The 14,081-nt window shown below is 39.8% G+C and overlaps 1 protein-coding gene across 2 annotated transcripts in view; it reads right to left on the reverse strand.

The window, feature by feature from the left end:
* LOC110478003 (cadherin-7) overlaps positions 1-11,662 on the reverse strand; it is a 90,304-nt gene extending 78,642 nt beyond the window's left edge. The window contains exons 1-2 of one of the 2 annotated variants that reach the window (XM_085571901.1): positions 11,184-11,662; positions 499-909 (exon numbers count right to left, since the gene is read on the reverse strand). In XM_085571901.1, coding sequence (XP_085428027.1) covers positions 499-708 — 210 coding nt within the window. In that variant the 5' untranslated portion in view covers positions 709-909; positions 11,184-11,662. Of the gene's footprint in view, positions 1-498; positions 910-9,836; positions 9,972-11,183 lie in introns of those variants that run through there. The other variant, XM_021544287.4, reaches the window with a different exon arrangement.
* Between the last annotated feature and the right edge of the window lie 2,419 nt (positions 11,663-14,081).

The raw sequence follows: 14,081 nt of genomic DNA on the forward strand, positions 1-14,081 counted from the left end.
GTGCTATGCACAGAAGACAGTGAGGCCCCCAAGGTGCCAATCTGCCAGCCAGGCAATGTCAAAGAAAAAGCAGTAATGCAGACATGCCCTCCTTTTCACTCATCACACCCACAGATGCCTGATTCTTTCTCTTTTGTTTTCAGTAATGCTGAGATTTAGGGAGCAAACAACATGATATAGAACTTATTTTCTGGGACTAACTGTTAACTCTTAAAAAAGAATACTCATCGTTATCTTCCTCCGTTTTAAAGCCTCATATAAGTTATAAACATTTTCTTTCTATCAGTGGTGGCAAAACACTTTCATTACTGTCCTGTTAAACAAGCAGTACTAATATGTAGAGTTCTTCAAGAAAATTGCAACAGGAACCTTGCATTCTTATGAGAATGCAATGTGTTGCTGTTCTGGGCTAACAGAATTACCATTTTTTTATTGCATCATATAAACACATCAAAAAACAAGCATCTGCACCCTCCAAAGTTTATTTAAATCCCCTACCTTTCCTACATAGAGTGGGTCTGTACCCATGTATTCTTCCAGCACAAAGAACTGATTCCACACCCAGCTGCGTTTGGTTCTTGTCCTCCCTGATTGAAAATAGGGCTTTGACCTGGACCTTGTGATCTCTGCTTGATTCATCCCAGAAAGACACAGGAAAAGAGCTAGTATCTGAAGAAAATGGCAAAACTCCACTTTGCCCAGCTTCATCTTTTTTTTTTTTTTTTTTTTTTTCCCCTCGGTGAAAGAAAAAACCTTGACCAAAGCAGGCACAATTCCAGTTGTCTCAGTAGCTCTAGCTTTCGGCAGAGTGTCAGCTGGGAGTCCAGAGATAATAATCTGCAGAGTGGCTGGTTGGAAGATGTCACCACTGCTGAATAGCCTTCACCAAAGAAATGGTGTAATGGGTACCTATCCAGAAAAAAGACAAGAACTTTGTCAGAATTTTAGTTTTTTTTTTAGAGAATGCAAATTCTTTGCAGCTTTCACATCATGCATCAAAACTGTTTATTCATTACTTTTCTCCTCATCAAGACATAAATCTCTCAGAGTTTATAGCAAACTTCTTGGATGGCATTGCTACTGCTGATAAAACTGTATTTATAGCCATAAAGTTTTCTCCTAAATGTTCTCTTAATACACTGGTTTCTTCCAGTATAAATGCTAAAATTGTTCCTCTTTAAAATAATCAGAGTAGGTGTAGTTATTTACAGGTTTGATATTTTCTCTTTAGTCTGCTATGGTCTGCTTTACTTGCCATTACTGTGATATAATTACAAACCAGATAAAGGCAGCAAGTTGTAACAATGTAAGGGATATATCCCAGCTTAACTCTCTCCCATATAACTCAAAAGTGAAATGAAGGAATATAAGATGAATCAGAACAATTTGATTGATTCTTAGTCACAGTACACCAGATGCTATGATTTGTTCTGATCTGAACCTGACCCGGTAAAAAGCCCTGAGTCTCCCCACTCCATTTCACTGCATTCCTAAAGCAAATGTCAGACACTGTAAGAAATATGTTAGACTACTTTATATATTTATACCGAAATATGCCCAGAAAGTTCAGAAGATAATGTCATTTTGCATTTTCAAGGAAACCTTGATTTATTTACAAATGGTTTTCCAGAATTAACAAATGTAAATCAGTTTTTATTTTAAAATATAATCATTTAATAACTCATATGACTTATTAATAAAAAAATATTTTTTTAGGAAGACAGACTTCAATACTCAAAACTCTTTTCTCTTTTATGACTGTGAGCCTTCTCTGCCCATGTAAAAATGTATACTTAGTATAATGTTTTTAAAAGTATAAATTCTGTCAACCACAACCAAACATAGCTTCGTCTTTTGGAAGAATCACCAGATAAGCAAAGCTGTCTCTTATACAGACATCCTCCTTGTCCAAGTGAGCTATAAGGGAGACAAGAAGCATTTGCAAAGTGCCAAACATGAAGTGGAAATAAGAATGAAATTAAAATAGATAACGGCATTAATTTGGAGTGAACTGCTGCTACTTAGGAAGCCACAGAAGAAAGAAGATTTCATCCTTTATACTTTTAATTAATCTAAAAAGGCTAGACATTAAATTACATACACATTAAACACTCTGGACTGATTATCATAGTCCTACCCATTACTACTAAAACTGAGTGAAATGCAATATCCACTATCTGTTTTCAGTATGTCAGGCTCTTTCAGCTGCAGAATGCCTATGCATTGTGCTGCCAAAGGTACCTAGAGGGCAGAAACATGAAACAAATAAAAAGCTCTTCTGATTACAGACCGTGTTTAAAGCCTTTTATTGTAATCCCTTCTGTGGTACTGCCCTACACCAGAAAGGCTTTGCTTAGAGGCTGGTGGGATAAACCACAAACCCACTGAGCGTGTTTGCTAAGCAGCAGCAATTTGAAAGCTTCCAAATAGGAAAATCCAGTGTCTCCCTACAGGCAAAATGAAAAGAATAGGCAAGCCTTACCTAAAGACCCTAATTTTGAAAACATGATGCTACGGTTATAAAAGACATCACTCTAACATGGACCAAAATTCTTGCCACATCAGGATTAACAAGCAGGTTTCATCCTATTTAGAAGAGCCTAGTTTGAAATTATTAATCCCAACTAGTCATAACTCAATTTTGATCTGGCCCTTTGGGTAAATCATGACCATATGATAGTAATTACTGAGAGGGCTGCCAATGAGTGTTAAGGAAGTAGCTGTGCATTCCCTGTGATATGTTCACTTCCTACTGCTCTGTTCAACTATAGTGTTGTTCGTAGTAGAGGCTGTTTATGCATCCTTGATTTCCCTTAAGTTACATCATGTTAAAGACATCTGATATTGATAAACTGTCAGTTTATTTCAGAGAGGGAGCAGATTGTTATTTAACAGAGATAAAAATACAAAATGGATTTTCTTAAGAAATGTCAGTAAAACATTTACAATATGTTAAAGTCTTTTCACTAAGCAGTTTGAAATGCCTTGTTCTTGCTCAGAACAGACATTTCAAACCTAGAATTGCTCTAACCTTTATCTCGAACAGTGTTCTCTTATATCCTTTCTTTTACACCTGCAGGAAAGTATGAAAGCCACCATATGGAGTGCCATGGTCCCCAGCCACACGCCACAGCACAGAACTGAAAAATGCACCCAAAATACCAACTGAAAAACAGTCCATATGCTAGACAGCACAATCTGATGAAAAGCAGAATAGTCACACCTCCTGGAAAAAAAAAACGTTGTTTTGGTTTACTCATTCTCAAATACTTTCACCACACAGACTCCAAAATTCCAATTATTTTTATTCAGCTGTGTGGCAGCACTTTCTGCTCTGAAACACTCTTCCCTCCCTTTTTTTTTTTTTTCTTCTTCAGGGTAAGTATTCCTATTCCTCTTAAAGCCCCTTTTTTTAGGTTTTTTATTTATAGTTCTTCCAGCACACTGCCTTTTATATGTGATAACCTCCAAAAGCAGAAGTCTCTTGTATTTAAAATCATTTCTGTTTTGGGAATAATTCTTTATTAAATTGCATTTCATCACCTTTCTTACTGAGATGGATGGATGGATGGATGGATGGATGGATGGATGGATGGATGGATAGATAGAAAGATAGATAGATAAGATAGATAGATAGATAGATAGATAGATAGATAGATAGATAGATTAGATAGATAGATAGATAGATAGATAGATAGATAGATAGATAGATAGATATATAGATAGATAGATTAGATAGATAGATAGATAGATAGATAGATAGATAGATAGATAGATAGATAGAGAGATAGATAGATAGATAGATAAGATACATACATACATAGACACACATTTTATATAGATTTTTTGGATTAATTTTTCCAAGCATAACTAGCACTTCAACATCACCTGTTCTATGATGTCAATAAGTCCACAAGACCACATAAGCAGCATCACAGCATTCATAAAATTGAAAACTAAGAGGTATTGCTGGTGGTTTTTTCTTCATTAAGTCACAGCTTGAGTGTTCAGGGTTGCACTTGCAGCAGTGGATAAAACTAACACTGACAGTGACAGAGGTTATTCAGTACTCTGATTCCAGTGTCTTCACTGTCATCTGTGTTTGCTGACTTGAGTGTGATGGCAAAACTGACTTGCGACTACTTTGTACTTTTTGTTTAAAGATGCTCTTTTACAAAATACTATCTCTTTCTGCACAAACAAGATTCAGAATATACAAAACTGAGAAATATTTACACCTTTAATTGGTATCATTAACTACCCTAGAATTGCAAAGGTACCCTTTGCAATTTGTTTCTGATCTCCCAAATGCTACTCCCCTCCCCAGATAGGGGTAAACCAAATCATATCTCCCGATTCACAGTTTGCCAACCTAAAAAAGTAACTTAGGCCTTTAAAAATAAAATTGTCTGCTACTGTATATAAAGCATTAAGGTCTAGCTTTCACATCTCAACTTGTTTTCCCTTTTTGCTTTACATGTAGTCCTGGCAATTACAAATATGAATACTACAATATGGTGTGTAATTTCGAGCGTATGTTATGTGATCTGCACAAGGTAGCATGCAAGGTGCATGTCTTAACTGAGCAGTAACATGCTGTCCAAGTGAACAACCCTAAGAATAAAAAAAAAAACTCACAAAACCCAAAAAACCCATAAAAAATCCATTGGATTTCCAAACTCTCATGTTTATGTTGCTAAATAGCTGGCTGATACATAAAACCTTGGACTGAAGAATACACATTTGAAAAAAATATTAACCTTTTAATTAAATATACATAATCAATTTTACATTTTCCCCATCTGCTGTAAAAAATTTAATCTATATTTAAGCCACAGTGTACTGGTACACTACTAATCTGAAAAATGTTACTACTCTACTTTGCCAAAACAATCTGGTAATGTCAAAAAGACACTATTATGCACTGTCTCCAAGGGGCAATCTTGATTTGTTGAAAATATTCAGATCATGAATAAGATCCTCAACTTAAAGGAATAGTCCCCCTCACTGAAAGCAATTAAGGGTAATTTACACCCACTGAAAATCTCTCTGAATATTTTGCTTCACTCCATAATTTCTAAAACAACTCATCATAGTGTTCATTGTTTGCATGTCACAATGAGAACCAATAGATAAGGACAAGTTTTCAGTCTCAGAGATGTCATCCTGGAAGCTCTCCTTCCCCATATCTGAGATTTCCCCAGCCCTGTAGGGCAGTTTGCTGAATGCTCTTGAGATCATCTTTGCATCACCTAACCTTTGCAGCCAAAATGCAAATTCCTGCAGACTTCTGCTCACACATCGCTACCAGTGTCACAATGCCAGCTTAATCTATGAACCATATCATTTTCCTGTCAACCTCTTCAACCCAACAGAGGATTTTGTCCTTCAGCATATTTTGTCCCAAAGTGCTTCTAATGAGTAAAATGCTTCAGGAAGAAGTGGAAATCCAAACCCTTTTCCATTACTAAACTCCATCAGTCTGGATTGCATTACTCTAGTTTGAAATCTCACTATCAGCCACTCATAGAAGTTGTAACTGAAGAGTTTACCACTCCAATTTTATTGCCTTCTCTTCCCTCATCCTCCCTCCTGCCCCATTATTCTCTTTTCATCAGATTTCTTCAATTTTTGATACCATTGCAAAATTTACTGTGCAAATATGGACCTTACTGACTGAGCAGCCACCACCTGCTTGTAAATCTTGCATTAGCTTGGTCAACAATGCACAGTTATTCCATGGAGTTTTTTGGTATTTTCTCTACTTCAGTCATTCAGTAAAGTCAGAACCAGGGTGTTGAAATACTTCCAAGGGTGACTGTTGCCACTGGATCTTGAACCATGATCCCTTAAACAAAGTAGAACCAGCAGGTGAGCTGGACTGCTCTCACTGAAATATTTATGCTTTGACATTCAATTTTGCAATGCCCATTGGACAGGGTGCTACATTTAGTGGCAGAGAAACTTCCCCTTTGTTATAAACTTGCAGCTCCTCCATGTCACATATCCTAAATATTACAGGATACTCCTTCACATGATGTGGTACTTGAAACAAAAAGGTCTTGAGAAGATAACATGTCTAATTACAATGTCGATTACAATGTCTGGTTATCACTTTTTTTCAGAGAAAGAAAAAAAGAAAAGGAGGGTGCCTTGGAGCAAGTGAGGTGGAGACCCTGTGATGAAATGAAGCTCTGCAAGTCAAGGCAGTACGATGAAACCTATTAACTCCCTGTGCCAGATGACATTACAACTACAGACCACAACCTCCTGCCGCTAACTGGCCTAAATATTCACATGGGAGATCTGTAAATGTAGTGCACATCCTGCAGTCTGCATCTGGTTATCAAGCAAGAAACTATCATTGCTCCAAACATATGGCACTGTTACACTAAACTGGCTCCAATACCCTCTGACTCAGGTGAAAGAACCTGATGAGATGACAGAAAAACACTAAGCACACTGCAAAAAATTATATGGCTTTAAAAAATCATAAAGAAAACCAGGCAACAGCTTTTGGTCCTTTATACTGTTCTGCAGTTGATCATAATATTGCACGTGTCTAGAGTGCTAAATTGTTTGCATTCTTGGTAAGTTTTTCTTCCCCGTACAAACTTAGCAGAAGAAAGATCTTTTTCTTCTATCATTTTCACCATGTGAAAGGGTTTTATTGGTTTTTCACCTTGCTATGGTGAATTTAAATACCTAAGCTGCTGGGAAGGATTATGCTAATTTGATCAGTTATTGAAAAGAAACACCAGCAGTATTTTTGGATCTGGGACCAATCAAGGCAAATATTTAAATTTCCACAAGCTCAATTTTTGCAGCCTCATTTCAGCTAAAGAACGTCACATAATGCCTAGGGATGACTTTCTTGCAGAACTGCTGAATTCCCAGAGGAGGCACTCCTGCATCACTGCTTAGAGTTAAGCCTGGTTTGACAGGAAGAACTGAAGTAACCATCTATTTTATGCCCCCTTCCTCAGATAGAATTTAATGATTTTTATTGCCACAAGAAAACAATACCCAGTAGTAGCATGAAAGCGTACATGAAAAAGAAACGTGTGTGATAAACTAAAGGAAAAGGAATGGCTCAAGAAAGGCCTTCATTGAAGAACCGCTGAACAAATCAGATACTGAAGTCAATAGACTGAAAACACACACAAAAACTTACTAGACATCACTAGGACTAACTCCCAAGCAGTATATTCATCTGTAAACCACTTGAAGTTTAAAATATTTTCTATTTTCATCACACATCAGAGTCAATTTGTGAGTTGAATCCCTTTGAGAAAAGCTTAGTCAGGTTTATAGCAAAGTAGGAATATAAGTTGGACTAGAACAATAGGTCTTGCATTAGTAATGATTTTCTTCAGTCAAGTCTCTGACTGCTGAGGAAAGATAGAAAAATGTGGGCATGTGTACGTACACACAGTCATAAGTGAAAAGAATAGGCGAATATCTATGTGGATATTGTATCCATTCTTCTCATCAGAAAATTCACAGTTAATCCGCAGCTGTACATATGCTTTAAAATTACCCCTTTACATTAAAAAATAAGAATATTTTGCTACTAAATCAATAGCAAATAATCAATAGTGCCTTGCTATTAAATCAATGAAAGTAGACTTAGGAGAGTTGTGAGGCTGTCATCTGACTTTTAACACTATTCTAATGACCTACATTAGCCTTTAATTACAGTAAAGTCTCCCATTATAAGGGTGAAATGTTCCTTGATTAAAACTGCAATCTTTAATGGCTTTTTGCAAGAAAATAGGTGATATTACTGATGCTTGTATTTTCACTCACATTAACTGACACACATTTCTAACATGCAGTGGTAGCTCAGATTATTACCTTTGATATATTCTTAATATTCCTGGTAGTTTTAAATCTTTATTGAGTACTCAAACCCTTAATATTACTTAACTTAATAGTAAAAGCTGACAGAGTTAGGCCCTCCCTTACTGTGGATTTTACTGCAATTGTTTTTTGAATTTTACTTAGCCTTTCTTCATGACCCTGAAAAAAGCGTGTGTCTAGATGTCTAGATTAGATCCCCTGGTAGTTGCAGACAGAAAAGCTATAAAATTTTGTAAAAGGACTTAAAAATAATAGCACATTTGGTCTCTAGATAGTTCTTTTGGGTTTTTTAAGTGGGTTTTGTGTTCTTTTTTTCTCCCAAAGATGGTAACACACCCGTTGCACTGAACTAGCTCTGATGAGACACAATTACCATTTCCAAATATCCTCACCTCACTTCGACATCGTTAAAACTGTTATAATATTGCCGAGAAAAAATCAGCATCACTTTACAGCTGATCTTTATCTATTGACCTGTTGTACCTTCTGAAGCTACATAGTAAGCAAACTTAATTTAGTTATGCAACTTTCATGCTACTGGCCATCTGAACTGCTCTGCACCTGGGGTTATGTAGACCCACCTTTCTCAGAAACAAAGTACCTAGCTTTCATCAGTAACAATTCCCTGCAAACTCAAATAATGTATCACAGAAACAATTAGTAGATATAATAAAGATAGAAAAGTAAAGTCATGCATCAATACCAAAAAGAGAATGTTTCAGAAACTGGCATGCTCAAGAGTTTGGCTCTTTTATGTATTTATTTATTTGTCCTGGAAAAGCAATTTATTTTCTGCAAAGCTGCACAATCATCTATGTTTTAGCTGAAAAATTGCAAGTCAGTATGTCTTGTTAGAGAGACTATGAAGTATATTCTGCCCTTTCAAGTCTCTGGTTTGGCTTGAGCAAGTTATCTATCAGAACACAAGATTTTATCCTTGCAAGAGGGAAAGATGAAAGTATCAGCATTTCAATTCCCAGAATCAGAGCACATCACAATTATCCATCTCCCATCCTTTCCCACACCCCAGGCAAGGCATCGTTTGTAGAATCTTGGCTCACCTGAACTACTTCACCTTTTGAAAGCAGTATAAAGACTAAACTGTATCTCAAAAAGGGATATTTTTTGCCTCTATTAGCAATTACAAGTCTGAGGACCCAGATGATAACCTCTTGCTACTGGTGTACACAGCCCATCGTAGGAAAGCAGGACATGCCTGTGTGTGGATATGTGGATGGATTGGGGGACAGGGTGGAGGGGGAAGGGTCAGCATCAGCCAAGCACTGCAGAGCTAGCCTTACTAGCTGAATACTAATCAAAGAAACAGCTCCCCTAATTTCAACATTTGCAAACTCTAGAACATCCTTGACATAGAAGGACAAAAGCTCTGGGAAATAACTCAGGAAATTTCATTGTCTATGTAAAATTTTGCACTGTAGCATCACTGCCAGGCTTCAAGCCAAGCAAGACAGCCGCTTTGGCTTGGCAGAACGGACTGAGACTGTCAGGACTTTGGGCTGCCTATATTTTGCAGAAGTCTGTGGTCCTCCCTTCCCCCACCCCACTTCCCCACTTGTCCGTGAGACCGTGAGACTTCTCCAAAGAGTCAAGAGTGATGCTATTGTTCTCTTATTTCTCAGAAGGTGCACACGCGCCTATAATCCCGGTGCTCTCACTTTCCACCGTTTCCCCACCACACCAGGTGTTGTGTGCTCCCGCGGCCGGTCCCAGCCGCGCTGACCGGGCCGCCCCCAGCCCAGGGAACGCCAAACTTACGGCCTCGGCCGCGCCGCCCCCGGCGGCTCCGCAGAGCCGCGGCTCCGCTCCGGGCAGGAGCCGCTCCGGGGCGAGCGGGCGCGGAGCGGCAGCGCACAGCCCTTTCCTGCCCTGCTCCGGCCGCCCTCTGCCTACACAGGAGGGGAACGGAAAGGGGAAGGAAGGCGAGGAAAGGCACAGGTGCAGCCAGCACTTACCTGCTCTCCCTTTCCCTCGGCTGCCCAGCGCGGTGAGTATTTTAATTCCAAGGGCCGGCGGTGCCTCCGCGGGGAAGTGCCGGCGGGATGCTCCCGAGGTGGGGGGGGCTGCGGGCGGCGGGGCGCCCACCGGGCATGGGGGCTGCGCGCCCGCCCGCGCACTCGCCCGCACCCGCGGGGATGCGAGCGCTGCCGCTGCTCCGCTCCTCCTCCTCCACGGCACGGCGCGGCACTGCACAGGCAGCCGCTGGGCACACGATGGGAGAAGTGGGTGCCGGTGCCAAGCCCAGCTCCGACTGGGTGCGGATCGTGGCTGCGGGAGGAGGAGGAAGAGGAGGGAGGGAAGGAGCGGGGAGGGAGGGAGAAAGCAGAGGAGGTGGGAATGCTGCTCTGGGCAGGGGATATCACGGCTCGGTGGCTGGAGCCGGCTGCCAGCTCCGTCCGAGGGCGCGCGGAGGCGGCGCAGGGACTCTTTGTACCTCCCGAAGACCCAGCGGTGGCTATTGAAGCGGGATCCAGGGAGCAAGCAGCCTGCCCGGCCCCACTACTCCCCCCCGCCTCTTCTCCTCCTCCTCCTTGACAGGATATACAGATGGAGTCCTTTGGATAAAAATCAGAAGCCGGGCTAGGGGGTGGGGCGGGAACCAATCTCTCTCCCTATTTGCATTTGAAACAGGGAGTTGAAGGAGAGACTTCAAGATTTTTTTAATATATATATATATATATATAAAATTCTTTTTTTTTTTTTTTTTTTTTTTTTACTTCTCCCCCTTACAACCCACCACGCAATTTGTCCTACAAGCTGCGACTGAGCTTCCGAGGCATGAAGACGAAGTCGCAAAACTAAACCGAACTTGCGGAGTCCCGTGCTTTAAAGCTTTGCCCTTTCAGCCTGCCCAGCCTGCCACTTGTGAAACCCGCGCTCCCTGCCCCGGTCCGTCCTCCTGCCTGGCGTGGGGCAGCCGCGGGGCCGGGTCGGGGTCCCCTCTCCTGGTCCCCGGGCAGAGCACGGAGCCACCACCGACCTGCTCGGGGGATTTAAAAGCTCGCAGCCCTGCTGCCCTCTGTCTCCCTAGAGCTGCTGTCACGCCTCCCCGGCTACTGCGTGTAGCATACACAGCATAGACAGCACACTGTGTAAATCGCCGGGTGGCGGTGAGCGTAAAAAGTGAAAAACACATTGGATAACTAAACCAGGTGCTTTCCCAGAATAAAGGGTAGAGCGGAGTGTGCGCACCGGCAGCAGGAGAAGGCTGAGTGTCACGCTGGGGCTGGTGCCCTGCAGCGCCCACGCAGAGCCCAGCAACCCCGGAGCTGCTCGGGGCAGCCGCTCTGGGAAATCAGTACCTGCTTTGTTTGGACGTGGTCCGGCTGGGAAAGCGGCAGCACAAACTTTCTGCCTCATTTCAGCACTGCTGAAGCCGTTTGGGTCTGCAGCATGAAAGAGATCTACAAGGGAAACGTGATCAGCCAGGAGTCAGCACGCCTCCTGAGGAAAAAAAAAAAAAAAAAAAAAGCAGGCAGAGGTTCCAAATGTTGGCAGAGCTGCTGAACTGACATTTTTCACGGACAAAAATATTTTTAACATGTACTGTTTTTAGAACAATGGATTGTACCAAGGACAACTGTAAGAGATGCACCTTGGCCAATGTCTTTTGGTTTATATTTACCAGAAAAGCATTATCAATATGATATAAGCAAACTAATAATGTGAATATAGAATTACTTTTCATTCCTACTATGAAGTGTGTTGTCAACACCAATAAAATAATGTGTGGATAAAGTCACTTCAATAAAAAAAAAAAAAGAAACAAAACAATTGGTTTGGATCACAAATGTTTTTTAAAAATAATTTTAATTTCTGAATTAGTATATAGTCTTTGAATACACAAATGCAGCATGCACAACTATTTTAATAATTGTAATATGTAACTGCTGTGTGTTTCTTGTTTTTAAGTTTCACTTTCAGATGTGATTTCCAATGTCACACTTCTAATCAGAGGGAAGCAATTCAACATCATGGCATTTGTGAACTGAAGTAGTGGTTTAAAGAGAGCAACGAGAAGCAATCTGCATTCTCCAAGTTGTGGAGTGTCTGAGTGCATGGTTCCAACTTAATAAGATGTATTCAGGCAAGAAAATCCTGAAACATGATTGCATACAGTTGCTTAAGATTGTAATTAAGGATTCGCCTTTCCTTTGTTCTCCTTCCCCCAATCCCTAATTCATCTTTTACAAGTTAATCAAAATAAGACTCTCTACACTGATCCTTAGAGGACAAGGTTCAAGGACAGATTATCTTTTTTTTTATCATGAAATATCATAAATACCTCTGCTTTATCTTCTTTCAAATTCATTCAGAGATGCAACCATGAATTTTTTTTAATCACTTAATTCAGTAGCTATGACTTCAATGATGAAACAGAACAGTTCAAAACAGAGAAAAAAAAACTTTGTTTGCAAATAGGATGATATAAAAAAAATAATCTACAAGAAGTCATGAGCTTCATAAACTTCAGCAAATATCCTCAAACTTTTTATTTGCTCTTCAGGTTCAAAAGAGGGACTAAAAAGTTTTACAGTCGCTTAAAATAATTATAAAGGAAGGACTCTTTCTTATTAATTTTGATTCTGATCCAAATATTTCTAATAGAAAAATAGAATAGTCAATTATCACCCAATTAAAAAGCTTTCATGTGTAGCTTCACAAAGTATTTCATGACTTTCTTCCTAAGAGACCTCTCCCAAGAATATGCTTTATGTTTCAAAAATCTAGTCCCTCAAGCAAAACCTTTCATTAAGCTGTGTGTCAGTAAAAATATTTGAACTTATTTTTACTCTGTTGAAAATAGGATAGATATTTTTGCCTTATTATTTTTCTAAATGCTTATGTTGTCATATCAAAATAAAATGTATGAAACCCTTTGACTTTCATGGGAGTAAAACATTGACTCTAAGCAAAATATGTGACTAAGCAGACCAATTTAATTTCAATGCACAGGCAGAATAAAATATAAAGAAGCAATTATTCTTAGTCACTTTTGGCAATCTACCATTTTTAGTAACATAAGCAAATGTATATTTTTTAATACAATTTGTTCTTGACTGTCTTGATTGTGGGTTTTTGCCAATGAGTCAGTCCATTCCAAAGCATTGACTGGATCATTTTGGCAGGAATCCACACCTACAGCACCGTTGTATTTCTTTCTAATATATTCTGTAGTGCATTTAACCACCCTGAGAGGTACAGGTGTAGCACTTCCAGAGGAAAGTACAGTTTGTACTAACAAACCTCGGACCATGCTAGACTGTCTCTTAGGTAGGTACTGTAAAGAGCAACTGCCAACATCAAAACACATCGGGGCTGGCACCTTTCCCATCTTTTCACTTCTGGAACTATCAAGGATGCCTCTTCACATTACAAGTCACATTGCAGTTTTGTAGAATGGTTCCATAGGAAGATTTAGGATGACAAAACCTGAAACTGCATGTCCTGAAACATGCTCTTAAATGCTTCTCAGACAGTGAGAGCTTTGGTGGCCACTGCTGATGAAGGATTTTGACCAGAAACACAAAACAAATTGGTTTAATGGTTGTATTCAGTTCCCTGAGCCTCTGACTGTCTCTCTATACTGACATTTGTATCTGTACACTCATCACACACATTCTGAAAAAGAGCAGTGTCAGGTAACTGCTACCTGGGTCCTGGTAATTCACTGTGTGGGAAGAAGCAAGTTCCATTATGTGCTCAGCAATAGCTTGTGGAGTTCCTTCAATATGAAAATGTATTACTCTCAGAGGCAAAATGCTAACTTTTCCTTTTCTTAAAAATTTATGTGGGTATTGGTCTTTCATAAAGCAAGTAGTTGAACTTGCAGTTTAGTATCTTTTTTAAAGAAAAACATTTCTTAACACCATTAACACACGGTTTCCTTGTACAGGTATGAGTGCCTTTGTATGCTACTCTTAGCTAACCACCTCAGCTGTCCAGAAGTAGTACTTACAAGTGGCTATAATTCTGATGTAAGTATCTTACCTTCATCACAAGGGAATTCACTGTCCACTGCTGTGGTTACGCTAGGTCTGATTCCAGTCTAGAAGTGAGCAATGTTTTTCTTTAATCTTCTTTTTTCCTCATTTCTATAAATAGCACAAGGCAAAAAAATAAAGCCTATTGAAATTGAAGACACTCACGGCCTTTGACAAGATGTTTAACAGAAGGGTGTCTCTGTCTTTCTGTGTCCT

The sequence above is a fragment of the Lonchura striata genome, chromosome 2 (assembly GCF_050655825.1).
Source record: "Lonchura striata isolate lonStrDom1 chromosome 2, ASM5065582v1, whole genome shotgun sequence".
In the NCBI taxonomy this organism is placed as follows: domain Eukaryota; kingdom Metazoa; phylum Chordata; class Aves; order Passeriformes; family Estrildidae; genus Lonchura; species Lonchura striata.